The sequence below is a fragment of the Gopherus flavomarginatus genome, chromosome 4 (assembly GCF_025201925.1).
Source record: "Gopherus flavomarginatus isolate rGopFla2 chromosome 4, rGopFla2.mat.asm, whole genome shotgun sequence".
Classification (NCBI taxonomy): domain Eukaryota; kingdom Metazoa; phylum Chordata; order Testudines; family Testudinidae; genus Gopherus; species Gopherus flavomarginatus.
Genome location: NC_066620.1, coordinates 95,793,078 through 95,809,730, shown reverse-complemented (window position 1 = coordinate 95,809,730; position 16,653 = coordinate 95,793,078). Strand labels below are relative to the sequence as shown.

The following is a 16,653-nucleotide window of genomic DNA, read 5'->3' as shown; positions in this document are numbered from 1 at the left end:
GACACATTGTCTGTGGTGTGAGGTGGAAGAAAGTGGAATAGATCCAGCTGTGCTAGCTTTGGGCCGTTCCATGGTTCCCTCATCCCAGAGATAACCCCACCTGCTCAGTTAGGGCTGCTGTAATCAGAGGCACAAATGGAGCACAGGATCTGGTCCTTTATATGGGAATGAATGGTCTAATATTCTCTGGTGAAAAAGGAAAAAGAAAATCTTAGGTACTATACATATTATCCCTATTTTACTATAAAGTTACACTTTTATGTTACAATCATCTCTATTTGAATTAGCATGTGCTTCATTAATAAAGACAGGTCCTGTATTTGATATCACAGCTGCTCAGAAAAGACACCCTATAAATCAAATAAGGATTAACTTTGGAGCAATCTGTAAACTTATATTACTATTGGCAGTTAGCAAAAGATAATAGCAAAAAATGAGGCAAATCTGCCAAGTTAACCCACTTGCTCAGGAAGTCATCAGGACAGGTCTGCCAGGCAGAGTTCCTTCCAGGCAGCGGAGAATGAATTAAGCCTTGTCTTAACTGTTAATAATGCCAAATTTATGATGGGGAAAATTGTGTTTAACTTGTAAATCTGAAGAGAATTTGCATCAAAATAATCTTTGAGCTTTCCTAGAAAAGGATCTATTATTCTTTATTTCTATAACCTAGGTGCCAAGTATGTGAAGTATGACAAAATATGCAATTATATCTTTTATTTTCTGTTACTGCACCTAGTTCCCTTCAGGTTGTTCACTTCTTCCCCTGCTCAGAATAGTTCTTTGCCAGCACGTTTTGTGGTGGTACTAGTAGTTTATTATGCTAGTGCTCAAAAGGCTCAGTTTGGATTGGGCTCCATTGTGCTGTATGCTGTACAAACACTGAAAAGAGAGTCTCTGCCCTGAAGGGTTTACAATCTAAAGACACAGACAGATGAAAGGTATGGGGATGCCACATACAAGCAAATGAGATTGTTGATGAATTGGCACAGCTTTGGTAGTTACATACATTGTAGGCTGTTTTTGTTTTTTAAACTAGAGCTAGAGGAAGGAAGCAGGAAAAGGAAAGAATTGGAAGAGGAATACTCCGCTTGTCACCTGTCTAGCCATGATCAGCAGGCTGGGTTTGGTAGGCTTCATGGCAAAGGTGAATCTTAAGGAGGGTAAGGTAGTGGCTGTTATCAGGTATTTTTTTCCTGTGCATAAAAGCAGTATGGAGATGTTTACAAGAGAAGCTGACTGGCAAAGTAAAGGCTGGGAAAGGTGGTGAGGTAAAGGTGTTGGGGGGAGGTCAACATCATGATAGATCACTCACTAGATCTGCTGTACAGGGTGGGATAAGAAACCTGTATTTGTTGGATTGATGAAAATGAGGCCAGTGGAGGGACTCAAGGAGAAAGTCGATGTGTCAGAGCAACTAGCCAAATAGATGATTTTTGTACAAGTGTTCTGAATAGACTTGAGGGGAGCAAGGTAACAGTGATCCAGGCCAGAAAAGAGAAGGAAATTATTTTTGGACAAGAGTTTGGGCTATGTGGACAGAGAGGAAATGTTGGATTTTTGTCCCTGGTGATAGAGAAAGTAGGGAGAGAGGAGGTCTTGAGAGAGTGGGATATCAAGAGCAATTTGATCTCTGTCTTCTTCTTGAGCTCTTTGTTCTGGGCCATAAATGGAGAGTCCCATCACCTTTGACTGCACAGCAAAAATCAAATGCTTCAGGTGATTCCTTGGACAATGACTGGGAAATTGTTTCTGCTTTGGGCAGCTGTGACTCTCATTGGATTTGGATGAACCCTGGCAGAATTGATCAGAGCTTTCAGAGGCATTGTCACATAGGCACTTTTCACTTTTCTGTGCTGTTGCTGGCAGCAGTGCTGCCTTCAGAGATGGGTGGCTGGAGAGGGGTGGTTGCTGGCTGGACACCCAGCTCTGAAGGCAGAGCCGCTGCCAGCAGCAGAGCAGAAGTGAAAGTGGCATGGTATGGTGTTGCCACCCTTACTTCTGTGCCCCTGGCGGAGGTGGGCCAATCACGGCCCCAGGAGTGGCCCATGCAGGGGTAGAGAAGTCCCATCCCTCCACAGAATGGTTAGGACTAGCAGCTGAAACCCAGTGCACAGTAGGAGCCCTCAGCCAGGGTGCCCCCAGCCCTGCTCCTCCCCAACACTTGGGGACAAAGCGGCCTTGCGCTGGTTGTATGTGTGCCTCCCTCCCCAATCACAGCTCCCTTGGCAGTCGCCCACTTGTAAGGCCAGCCCTGCCTGCCCCAAAGTGATGTCCCCCGCATGACACCCTCACTTCTGCACTGCTGCTGGCGGTGGTTCTTCCTTCAGAGTTGGGTGCCCAGCCAGGATCACTGCTCTCCAGCTGCCCAGCTCTGAAGGCAGCACAGAAGTAAGGTTGGCAATACCGCAACCCCCTTAAAATAGCCAGATTTCATGAGGGAAACCAGATTTCATGGTCCATGACACTTTTTTCACTGCTGTAAATTTGGAAGGGCCCTGCTTATGGTAGTTTTGGGGGTTGACAGTTCATGTCAAGGCATTCTCAGTGGAGGGTCCACAGCTCTAGAGCTGTTATCTTTCAGTGGTCCACCAGAGCCCAAGTTTGGCACATTTTAAGGCACATTTTACAATGTATGTTTGATTAAGCTTTTGATTGACATATGGATCAGTTTAATAGCTGGGGTTAGGTTTCATGACATTGTGTCATAGTACAGGGGATTTGGGTCATAAAAAATTGTAAGGTAAAGGCTTATATTCTGCTATTTGATCAATGGCTATTTTTAATGATAGAAGGCACCCCACATTTTGAAACTTATGGCTGCTGGAATACCAGAGCTGCCCAGAGGATTCAGGGGGCCTGGGGTCTTCGGCGGCGGGGGGCTCCGCCGCAGAATTGCCGCCGAAGACCCAGCACTTTGGCGGCAGGTCCCGGGGTGGAAGGACCCCCCGCCGCGGGTCTTCGGGGCACTTCAGCGGCGGGTCCTGGAGCGGAAGGAACTCCCTGCCCCTGATTTGCTGCGGAAGACCTGGAGAGGAAGAAGCTCCTGGGGCCCTGGCCCTGTGAGAGTTTTCTGGGGCCCCCAGAGCGAGTGAAGGAGCCCACTCCAGGGGCCACAAAAAACTCTCATGGAGGCCCCTGCGGGGCCTGGGGCAAATTGCCCCACTAGCCCTCCCCCAGGTGGCCCTGTGGAATACTGTATCCAGTTCTGGTGCCCACAATTCAAGAAAGTCATTGATAAATTGGAGAGGAGGGTTCAGAGAAGACCCATGAGAATGACTTGGAATAGAAAACACATCTTCTAGTGACAGACTCAAAGAGCTCAATTTATTTAGCTTAACAAAGAGAAGATTAAGGGATGATTTTATTAAAGTCTATAAGTATCTACCTGGGGAACAAATATTTAATAATGGGCTCTACAATCTAGCAGAGAAAGGCATAATACGATCCAATGGCTGGAAATTGAAGCTAGACAAATTCAGACCGGGAATAAGGTGTATTTTTTTAATGGTGAGAGTAATTAACCATTGGAACAATTCACCAAGGGTTGTGGTGGATTCTCCGTCACTGGCAATTTTTAAATAAATATTAAATTCACTCAGCTCTAATACTAACATGTTCTGACTTCTTGTGTCAAGTCCCTTAAGAGGCACTAGTTAGGTTTAAAATTTTAATGTATATTCTTACTTTGTTACTAACTTTTGAATACAACCATTGAAACAACTGTAGAAAAATCTAGATTGCTTTCTATCACTTTGCAGTTAACCAAAGCTTGGAACAGATCATTTAACTTTTGAAAACATGCTACTAGGGCAAGCCCCCATGAGTTTATACTGCACCTTCCTGGGGCTCTAGGGTTGTTACCCTACTACAAATAACAGACTAGAAACTGACTTTAAACAGGAGCGAAACTAAGGTGTCACAAGTACACCTGTTCTTTTTGTGGATACAGACTAACACGGCTGCTACTCTGAAACCTGACAGTTTCAAGTTACTTTCACAGTATTGCCAACCTCAAATGTTCAAAAATCATGAATCAGGCTCACCAAAAATCACGAGATTGGCTTTAAAATCATGAGTTTATGTAAAAATAATAGATTCGGTGTTTTTTATTTGCCTTCTGCTTTTTGAACCTTAGGGGTGCACTGGGGTCACATTTTGAAGCTTTCTCCACAGCCACAAGGGCTAGAAACTTCTTTTTTCTTTAAGAATGAAGACTGAAATCATCATATATCCACTTGACTCCAGGAGTTGGGGCTTTAAGGAAAATAATAATAATTATCTTGAGACTCATGACAAAATCATGGGAGTTGGCAACACTACTCTCACTTAGTTACTTTCCAGAAGGCTCTTAAACACAACACTGCAGTGACTGAGTTGCAGTTTTCAGAGGAGACTATTTAAAACCAAACACCAAAAAAAAAAAAATTAAAATTAAAATAAAAAAAATCTACATTTAAAAGTTGAGATAAAATTTGAGACTACTGAGGTATGTCAGGGTCTCTGCAGGCAGGAAAGGAAAATAAAGAGGCACAGGAGCTCTGGGCAGTTCTTCCTCTTGAAAGAAAGTTGGAGGATCAAATCTTCTAGTCCTTAATCAAGTAAAACTTCTATTGCCATTAGTGCCGCTGCTAATAGATATTAACATCACAGTGAACCTGAGCTCAGTAACTATACACTTCATACTTAAATATCTGAGCCATCTTTATGCAGGGCTACACATCTTGTACACATTGGCTCAGGAACTACATTTTCTGAACAGTGCTGAATACATAGATGGTGAATAATACAAATCATGACAATAATAGTCAACCTCATGGACTCTGTGGATGCAATTTCTGTTCTTTGTTCTGGAATTGGCCTGTGACCCTAAGAAGTTGAGGCATAAACACATCTGATACTTATATGACACTTCCTCATTCCTTCCTTTTCTGGAACACAGAACAAAAATGACAAAACAAAATAGTTTTCAGTTAAAATCTAGAACCGTGCAGCAGGCATTATTCTACAACCCAGCCTGGGGCAGAATCTGCCACCCCTCAGGAGTTAAATGATCTTCTTTCATCTGATTCTCATTTTCACACTTGCTTTCATCATCCTTCCTAACCTCTCTGTTGCTTTTCATGCTGTCAAACATGACATCCTTCCCAATCACCTGGGACCAACTGCTGGAGTCTCAGAGAACTGGCCGCCTTGGTTTTGCTCCAATCTATGAGCCCCTCTTTTTTGCAACATGCACCAGAGATATAAGCTGGTCTAGTGGATAGGGTGCGAGACCTGGGTTCTACTCCTCCCGTGGACTTCCTGTATGGCCTTAGAGACAGAGTTTCAAAGCCTTTTAGGCACCCAAAGGTGCAGCTAGACCTCTAGTGGGGTTAACAAAGCATCTAATCTACTAGGTGCCTATACTTTGAAAATCTGATCCTTAGCCTCTATGCCTCAGAGTTCCATCAGTACAATGGAGGTAACAGCACTGCTCTACCTCACTGAGGGGCTGTGAGGAGAAATAGGTTAGACATTGGGAGGCATTCAGACAATATGGTGATGGGGCCACATAATTACCACAGTTAGAGGAGGAACTTCTCTATACCACTTGTCAGGATTCCTCCCCACTCTGAACTCTGGGATACAGATGTGGGGACCCGCATGAAAGATCCCCTAAGCTTATATTCTACCAGCTTAGGTTAAAAACTTCCCCAAGGCACAAATTTCTTTCCTTGTCCTTGGATGGGATTGTTGCCACCACTAAGTGATTTACACAAAATTCAGGAAAGAGTCACTTGGAGTCCCTATTCCCCCAAAATATCCCCCCAAACCTCTTCACCCCCTTTCCTAGGGAGGCTTGAAAATAATATACCAAGCAATTGCCTTTAATGTAAGTACAAACCAGATCCTTTATCTTTAGGACACTAAAATCAATCAGGTTCTTAAAGGAAGACCTTTATTATAAAGAAAAAAATAAAAGAATCACACCTGCAAAATCAGGATGGAAGGTAACTTTATGGGGTAATAAAAAGATTTAAAACACAGAGGACTCCCCTCTGGACTCAGCTTCACAGTTACAAAAAAACAGGAATAAAACTACCTCTTAGCATAAGGAAAATTCACAAGTTAAAACAAAAGATAATCTAACATTTCCTTGCCATTACTTACAATTTTTGTAACCTTAGATGGATGATTTCATGTATGTTTTCAGGAGGTGTTTTACCTGCCCGGTCTCTCTCTCTCCATCCAGAGAGGGAACAAACAAAGAGAGTACAAAGAAAACCTCCCCCACCCATGATTGAAAGTATCTTCTTTCCTTATTGATCCCTTTGGTCAGGTACCAACCAGGTTATTTGAGCTTCTTAACCCCTTACAGGTAAAGATTCAGTACAGCTGCCCAGGAGGGATTTTATGCTACCCTTATCTGTATGTTTATGACACCACTGCTATCCCTTCCCTGGGTTTTGGCCCATTTTTCACCTATCCCTCTCAAATCTCCTTCTTGTTCTGAGGGCTTGGCTGTATTTCTTCTGAGTCCCCTGCATTCTCTCTTCAACATCCCCCACACTCCGCAGAGGGATTCCATCTAATGACTTCCATATCCTTAATTTAATTAACAGCCCTTTCTTATCTTAATCACCCTGCCTCTGTTCGTAAACAAAATACTGACTCCCTATCCCAGGGGCACAAGCTGGGAACAGCATCTCTCCTCTGGAGAACTCACCATTCCACACTAATCTTGTGCAGTTAAGAGCTCTGCCTGGGAACACACCTCCTGTATGAAATTTGGGGGGAGGGGTAGGAGCCCCTTCTGTCCCCCTTAAATGGCACCCCCATCTCCTTGCTGGGCTTCTCTCTATAATAGGGCCCACTTCTTCCTGGCCTTTAAAGGAGCAGAGTGCCCTGTTACACTGTTGGTATCTTTCTTGCTGTTGTCTTCTGCTCAAATGACACAATCTCTGGAAATCAAACATGAAGAACCTTACATCCGAAATAGAATGGGCTATTTCATAAGAATGGCTATAGTGGGTCAGACCAATGGTCCATCTAGATCAGTATCCTCTCTTCTGACAGTGGCCAGTGTCAGATGCTTCAATGGGAATAAACAGAACAGGCAACCATCAAGTGATCCATCACTTCTTGTCCAGTCCCAGCTTCTGGCATTTGGAAGTGTAGGGACACTCGTAGCGTAGAATTGTGTCCTTGACTTTCTTGGCTTATAGACATTGATGCATGAACTTATTGAATTTTTTTTTGAGCCAGTCATATTTTTGGCCTTCACAATATCTCCTGGCAATGAGTTCCACAGGTTGAGTGTGGATTGTGTGAAGAAATACTTCCTTTTTTTGTTTTAAACCTGCTGCCTTTTAATTTCATTGGGTGACCCTTGATTCTTGTGTTATGTGAAAGAGTAAATAACACTTCCTTATTCACTTTCTCCACATTAATCATGATTTTACAGACCTCTATCATATTCCCCATAAGTCATCTCTTTCCCAAGCTGAACAGTCCCAGTCTTTATAACCTGTTGTCATATGGAAGCTGTTCCATACCCTTAATCATTTTTGTTGCCATTCTCTGTACTTTTTCCATTTCTAATATATCTGTTTTGAGATGGGGTGACCAGAACTGCATGCAGAATTAAAGGTATAAGCATACCATGGATTAAATATAGTAGCAGTTTGATATTTACAGTCTTATTATCTATCCCTTTCCTAATGGTTTCTAACCATCTGTTGGCTTTTGTGACTGCTGCTGCACGTTGAGGATGTTTTCAGGGAACTATTCACAATGATTTCAAGATCTCTTTCTTGAGTAGTAACAGCAAATTTAGACCCCATCATATTGTATGTATAGTTGACATTATGTTTTCCAACATGCATTACTTTGCAGTTATCAAGATTATTTTTCATCTGCCATTGTGTTGCCTACTCACCCAGTTCTGTGAGATCCCTTTGTTACTCTTCACAGACTGCTTTGGACTTAACTATATTGAGTAATTTTGTATAGTTTTCATACTTTCCCCTCTCATTGTTCACTTCCTTTTCCAGATAATTTATGAATATGCTAAATCACACAGGCCCCAGTACTGATCCCCGAGGGACCCGTGGGATAGTTATTCCGCTGACATCAAGAATATAAGGGATTAATTGATTTCAGTGAAGCTGTGTCATTTTACACCATCTGAGGATCTATCCCAATGTGTTTTTAGAAATCAAGGAGACATAACCTTTAAAATGTTGCATTATTCTGATCTAGACATTATAGTAGGATTTTGCAACATGTGCTTATTATTTATCTGTCCTTATGTGTGGGGAATTATTTCCATAGACAAAAGAAAGAGTATTAGCAAACCCCAAATGTATATTTTAGGTTGGGCTACATCTTAAACCCAGATATTACACTAATTTGAAATGTATTGTTATATAATTATGGAAAATACCTTGGCAATACAACCTTCCCCCCCCTGGCATGGGCAAGGTAAAAAAGAAAAACAAATTTCACATTACCATAGAAACAAGTCCATACACATTCAGACATGGCATCCAGGTTGATTTACTGCATATCCACACTCTCTACAGAATTCTTTTTGTCTTTTCAAAAATATTTGCCAAGGCTATGCAGCTTGTAAAGGCGATTAGACTAAACAGTGTTATTAGGGACACATTACTCCATTCCTACTCACTGCAAACCTCTGCCTAGACTGACTACAATTTTCATTGGGTAGGGAATAAAGAAATATTGGAAGAAAAAATAAAACCTTTACATTTTGTAAACTCCACTTGGATTCACTCTTTCTGACATAAACAGATGCCACTCTTTTTCCAATTGGAATGGTGTGTTGTGATGTTTGTCCTTTTGAAAGCTCGTATTTTAAGAGCAGACATGGGGCCTGATTCAGCTGAGAAGCCTCAGCTCCCATGCAATTTAATTACACATTGAAGTCAATTGAAATTAGAATACTTAGGGCCTAATGGTATTTAGGTGACTAAATGGCTTTAAAAATCTGGCCCTTAATGCCTTGCAAGAGACATTCAGCACCTTGCAGGATCAGGCCCCAGGCTATCCAAAGCCTACTCCCATATGTCTTCCAAAACCAACTCAAATGTCACATTTATACATTCCTAACAGAGGAGGGCTAAAGCCACACACTTAAGACAGGCTTTGGATTTCTACCAAGTACTAAGTGTCCTCAGCTCCTGCTGAGCTACACTCATTTAAATGAATTAAAACCCTGGACCCAAATATTGAGATCTATAAATTGGTTTGGGTTCGATCTCTGATAGGGCAGTCTACAGCTTAAGAGCAGTACTACCTCTTGGTCAGTCCTCCCTATCACCTGGCATGGGTCTTTACGAGTTTGGGGTAGTCTGATACGCAAAGCCTGAAAGAATATGAGGAGAGAGGAAAGAGGTCCCAGGAAAAAGTAATATTTAGAAAAGATCCTGTTACAGTATCTTTAAGGGCCTGGAGCCTTGCAGAGAGGGTGGGGCAAGGCTCCCCTCTCACCCAGTCAATTAGGTATGACCTGGGAGAAGAAGCCATCTGATTTGGGCTCATAGGTTTTCTGTTACAAGGATAAAAACAGCAGTGTGGATGTTCCCACTTGGACTGGAGCCTGGCCTCTGAAACTCAGTGAGCTGGGATCTGAAAGCCCAAGCTCCAGCCCCAGTGGGAATGTCCACACTGCTATTTTTAGCCCCATAGTGTGAGACCTGCAAGCCTGAGTTAGTTGACCTGGACTCTGGGCAGGAGTGCAAGTATGGCGGTACCCTCCGGTACCCCATACCCGCAAGAAATATCTAGCTGGTACAAGGTACCAGAAAGACACGGGGCTTTCAGACAGCCACACGCTGGCAGATCTGCCCCACCATAGCTGTGTAGCCCCACCTGAGGACACGGCTGGGGGGACAGGGCTACACTCTGCTCCTTTCCCTGCTGCCACAGAAGGGAAAGGAGCAGAACGCAGCTAGGGCATTTGATGGGAAGGAAGTGGCTTCCCTAGCAGCACCTGCGAATAAACACATGAACGGCAGGAGGGAGAGTCTCCACCCATTCCCACAAGGGAGATGTGAGTCACACTGGCTCAAGTGTAATCTCCTTGAGGACAGATTCAGTGCCCAAGGAAGCCAATTCACTGCCTGCTCTTATCAAGGAAATTCAGGCAGAGCTGAGCTTTACTGTGGCTGAAACTGAGGCACAGAAGAGGCATGCTGTGTATCACCTTCCATCCAAGAGTGGGGAAACTGAGGCAGTTAATGAGTACGGCCAAATGTATGACACCTATCTGACTGCCCAAGGTAGGAGTAAAGCAGATGCTTGGGAGAATGCTGAGAATGCCTGTAAGCCTGTCACTTGAAAGATGAGCTTTCGTGGGTGAATACCACGAAAGCTCATGCTCCAAAATGTCTGTTAGCCTATAAGGTGTCACAGAACTCTTTGCTGCTTTTACAGATCCAGACTAACACGGCTACCCCTCTGATACTTGAAAGATGTTGCACATGGAGAGACTGGGAGAGAGAGAGGGCAATGGGACAGCTCAACCCAGAGCCTTAACAACATTGCTTTAAAATGTTAGAGATGCATATAGTCAGTGAAGAAACATGTTGATTTTATGACTCTGAGATTTCAAATTCTGAGTCAGAAATGCGGCTTCTCACAGTTTTTCTGTGTTGGTCAAACATCTAGAATGTAAGTTCCATGCCATTTCACAATCTGTGGGTCTGCAAAACACTCTAGTGTAAAATAAATGTTATGATAATTATATACAGAAGTAAATCACCAATAAATTAAGTACCTTAAATATTAGAAGAAAAATCAAACTACTAGTCATCATTCCAATAATTCATGGGTACACACTAGGGATCCTATCCACTGATGCAGGTCCTGGCAGAAGGCTCCTAACAGCAGAAAATCTAGCTGGGAAGGGGACAGTTGGAAGCATTGTGTTGCAGGGGGTGGGAGGGCTGTAGCAGGGGAGCAGTGCCTCAGTAGCTGGCAGTGGTTACCAGAGAAGAATGACCAATCTGACTAGCAAATGTTAAGAATGAATAAGATTCAGTGGACAGCACAATATATATGCTAACAAACTTAATCAAAGGCACAAACACAAAGGAGGCGCTAATAGTGTGTTAAGGAAAAGTGGGGTGCTTGTCCTTCCTATCCTTCTTTCATTAAAGAAGTTTTCAATTTGGGGTGCTGTTGGATCCTCAATAACATCAGGAACTACATGTGGCACCAAGGGCCCAAAGCATAATTTTACCACTGCATCTGTTTAACAGATTCAGTTGTAAAATTTTAGACAGGTAAGGGGGGTGTCGGAGGGGTGGGGAGAGTATGGGGGCCCTGGGCTGGGGGCAGGGTGGGGAGGAGTCACATGGAGGGTCATGGCAGGGGAGGTCATGTGTCCCCACTTGTGTCCCTCCTCCCATGAGTGCAGAACCAGCAAGAAATGATTTCTACTTGCTCCACTGGCTCTGAGACTTGATGCCATGGGGCTTTTTTTTGTCTAGGGACAACTAAAGAGGTAGGAAATTATTACTCTGTATTTTTTCTAAATGCTGAGAGTAAGCTCAGCAATGTAAAGAACAAGTAGCAGATAAGAGTTTCCAGTATCAGGGCTCTTCAATGAGATCTTTGCTATTGACTTCAATGGAAGTAGGCCTGGTTCCTAAGAGCATGAGGTCACCATAAAGATGAATTGTTTGCGTAAATAGAAAACATAGAAGGGAACCTTTAATGAGCAATCTTGCTTTTCTAAAGTCATTCTCTGAAGTCTCTCAGGAAGAATTTATGGAGAAACTTAAGAAACTCAGGTGAAGTAAATTGTGAAGACCAAAGGTTATTCCCGCCAGACTGTGATGGAAATGAAGTGTGAGGCCCAGTTCTGCAAACCCTTACTCAGACAGGTAGCCTAATTAAACCCACAAGGATTTCTCACATGTGTAATTATTGCTGATGTGCACCAGGGTGTGCAGGTTTAAGTTCTCCAATAGCAGAGAAACAGTTAAATATTTGCAACGTGCTCTCTTAACCTGGGACTATTACTGAGGACTGCTACATAGCTAACACTCAGTTTATTTCCCACAAAAGGAAAATTAGTAGGTGCCACCAGACTCCTCGTTGTTTTTGTGGATACAGACTAACATGGCTACTCCTCTGATACTAACTACAGTCCAGTGAGTGTCATCTTCATTTGGGGCCCACTGAGGGTCCAATAACCAAAGCCAGAGAAGTGCAATGCCTAGGTAAATCTAGACAAACAATACAGCTAATAAAGTTAGATTGGTAGGGCCAGATTGAGCCATAAGGCTCAGACCTGAGGAAGGGGCAGGGTATAGTGTAGCTGTGCCACTGCAGCAGGAGTCTTGGGAAGGAAATGTGATGACACCGCTCCTCCGATACTCCCCTTTGTTCCTGAGGGGAAGTAAGTTACAACACACTATACAGGGATGTTTCCCTGCACACCCCTGGCCAGCCTGCTAGGGGCAGAGCTTTGGCTCTTACCCATTCCCCACCTACTTCCTTGGGGAGGGAGGAACATGCTGAAACACTGGGGTACACTGAATACCAGGCCCAAGTCCAAGCGCCAGGAGACTGGAGAAGGCTTTGCTCCCTCTGTATCCCTCAACAGCTGTGTAAGACAGAGAGACAGATTAGCCCTTAATGATTTGGAAGAGAAAGTGGACATTGGGTTGGTGGCGATGGCTGAGGATGACATCTATTTTGGCTGATGAAAAGAGTGGAAGACTCAGAACCCTCATGTCGATGTGGGGATGGAATGTCACAGTATAACACAATATAGATAACATAATACCCATTGGCAACACTACAAACCTCTTACTGTGTAGGTACTGAGCTCTGAATCTGCAGTATCCCTTGACAAAAAAGAGATAGGAGTCATTATGGAAAACTCCCACGATTCCTGTTCACTGTGCAGCAGGAGTTAAAGCAAACATGAATCTGACTCACAGGTGCCCTAAAGAGATAGACAATAATACAGATCCTGACCCTGCAAAGACACAAGCACTGCCCAACTTTAGGTACCTCCAGGGACTATCATTGGGACTATTCCTAGAGTGTAAAATTTAGCATAGGTAAAGCTTTACAGAATCGATGCCATGGAAAGGATTATAAAGCCATTAAACTGGTTCTGCCCTCTTCAAGGTAACTGTACAATTGTAGTTACTTCATCTGAAAGGAGATCTGTAAAAACAATTAAGGAATATTAATTTTAGAATTTTTTGTGACTGGCCTAAATTCGGTAGAGCAGTCTGCTTTTTAAACTGCCTTTTCATTGTTATTGCTTGTGACAAGTGGAAGTCACATCATCCATAGAGGGGGAAGTCACAGATCTGCGGGGGAGGCAGGAATTCTCTGGAGGGTTCAGAAGACCTGGAGACCTTCAGCAAGGCCTGGTGTGGGGTGTTCGGAGGGCGCTGGGGAGATGTCTCCGCGATGAGAAGAGAGATGGAGCCTGTGCGTCTGGACACCGAATAGATTTAACTAATGACAATGCAACCCCCAGGAAAAATAGCAAGGAGGAGGGGAAATAAATTCCTTGGTGTGGAAGTGACTGAACATTGAAGCCACAACGCAGAGGACAGACAATGTTTTGGGCGGAGAGAAGATTCCTCTTCCTTCCCCCTTTGCCAATAACTCAAGGAGTGGTGGGGAAAAAAATCAAAGCAGGTTGCAGGCTCCTTCCCGCCCCCAGCCTCCTGTTGCAATGTCCCTTAGCGCCAGGAGGAGGAGACAGAGGGGAGGCGCTGGGAAGCGGAGCGGCTACCGCGGCTCCGTTCGACATGAAGGGAAGTGGCGAGGCTCGAAGGCAGCGGCAGCGGGGCTGAGCAGTGCCATTGGGCTGGGCGGGGAGCTGCGGTGCAGCCGGCTGGCTTCGCGCGGGATTGTTCCAGCGCCTCTTCCGCGCCACGAGACCCCATCGCACGCGCCCCGCCGGGACTGACTCCGGCTCCATGGCTGCTGCCGCCCGGACTCCGCTGCGGCTGCCCTGGGCAGCGCTTTTGCTCCTCGCTGCTGCGCTGCTGCACTCCGGCTCCCCAGCGGCCCCAGGTACCGTCTCCCTCCCCAGCCCCGGGCTCTGTGCTGCTGATCTGGGGGCAGGGAGTGCGCCGTTGCCTTGCGCTTCTTCCCCCGCGGGCAGCCTTCTGGGCAGGCAGGGCGAAGAGGAGGCTCTGGGCTGCACGGAGCACAGGTGTGTTATAGAAGTGGATGGCACCGGTGAAATTAACACAGCCGGGCCCCCAGCCACTACCCCAGGGCGAGGGAGATCAGGCGCTGTCCCGATCAGTGGGGACGGTCTGGATGGAGCAGGTCGGAGGGGTGTGAGGTGGAGACCTACGCGGCAAAATCCCTCACTCCAAAAGAAAAATAACTTAACAAAACCCACTTTAAATCGGGGTTGGGGGAGGACCCTACAGCTCACTTGTGCCTTGGAAACCGGGAAAATGTACTCCCCACACAGGTACGTGGGAGGTCAGCTCTTCATTCGCCTCCTCCTCTTCGCCATGCCAGTGGGAATTCCGCATACTTTCTGTGATCAAAATTTGCCGGAATGTGTAAACGGTTGATTGCCTCCCCTCCCGACGTTCTCACCCTCCGAAGCCTGTGTGTGTTAGGGATGGCTTCGGTTTGCAGGAGGGGAAGTCGTGGCAGCAGTATGTGTCTGTACTAGTTGTTTCCAGCTAAGTGGAGGCAGTTTCCAGGCGCTCTCGCCCGGGGGCACATATTTGACAACGATATTTAGTGTGTTGATTGTGCCCTGGAGATAATTAAAATGACAAGGTATTAGAAAAAAGTCAGAAAACCCTACTTACTTGGGGATTTGTTTTTTCCGGGATCACTATATTAATTGCAAGATCAAGAACTTGGTTGTGGTTTTAAAAAAAATGCACCTTGGAAGTGAGCAAGGAGTGTCCGTTACAGGTTTACATTTACAAAGGCCTTAAATCATATGTCCGACATTATAAATGTGGCAAGGATATGAACCTTTCTAATGTATTTTAGTCTACTATTGCTCAGAAGCAACTTTGATCTTTTTTGATTCTGTGAAAGGACATTTGTTTTGACTGCAGAAGCTCCCTGTCTTTATGACTAAAACACCTGTAGCTCTCTCTTATTTTCTCCCTTCCACTGTCCTTTCTACGTTCTTCTGGAATCACGTTTGTTTGCTGTGGTGGAGTGAGCTCTGTCACATTTCCCAGTGCTACCCACCCCGCTTCCCAGTCGCCTTACACACTATAAATCACTCCAGATATGTGAAATGTTTTAGCTGGATTGTTCTCTGGAGCTTCAAACCATGGCTTATCTCCACTACATTAACACAGAATTTACAGCTGAAACGATGGCCAGATCAGAGAGGGCCAAACTAGCACAAATCTATTTGGGGAAATAAATCAAATTAGCTGAAAAATGTTTTATCTCCATGTCCCATGGAAGCTGTCATGGGACTGATGATTTGTTTAATCTGTTCCTTGGAAAACATTTACTGTCTCCAGTAGCAGAACCCATTATTAGGTTTTGAAGATAACATGATGGAGCTGCATTCAGCTGGTGGCAGAGACAGCCAAGGCAATTAAGTGATCTAGCTGAAAGGACATTCATGATCAAAATTAATACTCTATGTTAGAACTCTTTCCCTCCTATTACACTTAATGTCAATGCCTGGTAGTTTTTATTACTGTAGTTATTGGATGCTAACTTATCCATCATACTTTGCAGTGATTTTAAGAGTACTCTTACCTGTCCCAAAGGGAGTTGGGTTTCCTCACATCCCATTCTTGAACATAGGGCTTGATTTTTCTCTCACTTTCATCAGTATAAAGAGGTAAAAGCTCAGCTGAAGGCCATGTGGTCTGGCTGAGCTGTGCTCGGGGCAGGACTGGGAGACTGGGGTGGCAAAGGTGGCTTTGTGCCATGTTTGCAGCTCCTAGGTCCAGGGAGAGCTAGGGTGGGTTTAGCCTACTTTACAGCAGTTTCAGAACCACTCTAAGTTGTGTGCAGCTGCCTGTGGCACCAATGGACTGTTCTGAGCCTGAGATCACTGGAGTGAAGCAATGCTTGTGCTATTCTCCAGTTCCTCAGCCCCACAGGGACCTTTGCCCTAGCCCCCATCTCAGCTCTATGCTATGCAGAGATTCTCCCTGTTCAGGGGAAATCCTCAGTAGGCCAGCAGTTCTTTGGCACCTTCAGAACAGGGCCCAGGAGTCTGACCTAATACTGTAATCATGCTCTAATTTGGGGGTAAGTAAAAATCAGGCACCTGCAGCCTGCTCCTGCAGTCTCTGCTCAGACAGGAGTATTTGCCTGAATAAGGACTGCTAGGTTGGGCCTCTGTTTGGTAAACAGAATTATTTTCATTACATGTGATCCTTTCACAAATGTTGTACAGAGCGAAAGCGCTGTGATTCTCTGAACGCCGCTGGTGAAACCATCATGCTTTTCTTTTCCTTAGACGTCAGGATCCACTTACTTGCTGCACTTCAGCTTGTCCCCGTTGCCCTGAATCTGTCATTACTTTGTTCCCCTTTTGCACCTGTGTCTGCCAGTGGGCTCTGTTTCTAATTAGACAGGTCATAGCCAGTGCACAGACCATGACATCATTTAATATTTGTTTCATATGTGACTTCTCATAACGGCACATCTGACACT

At 44.7% G+C, this 16,653-nt stretch overlaps 1 protein-coding gene across 1 annotated transcript in view; it reads left to right on the top strand.

The window, feature by feature from the left end:
• Positions 1-13,847: 13,847 nt before the first annotated feature.
• The window catches only part of FNDC1 (fibronectin type III domain containing 1), a 130,183-nt gene continuing 127,377 nt past the window's right edge, over positions 13,848-16,653 (top strand). The window contains exon 1 of the mRNA XM_050949406.1: positions 13,848-14,055. Coding sequence (XP_050805363.1) covers positions 13,959-14,055 — 97 coding nt within the window. The 5' untranslated portion in view covers positions 13,848-13,958. The remainder of the gene's footprint in view (positions 14,056-16,653) is intronic.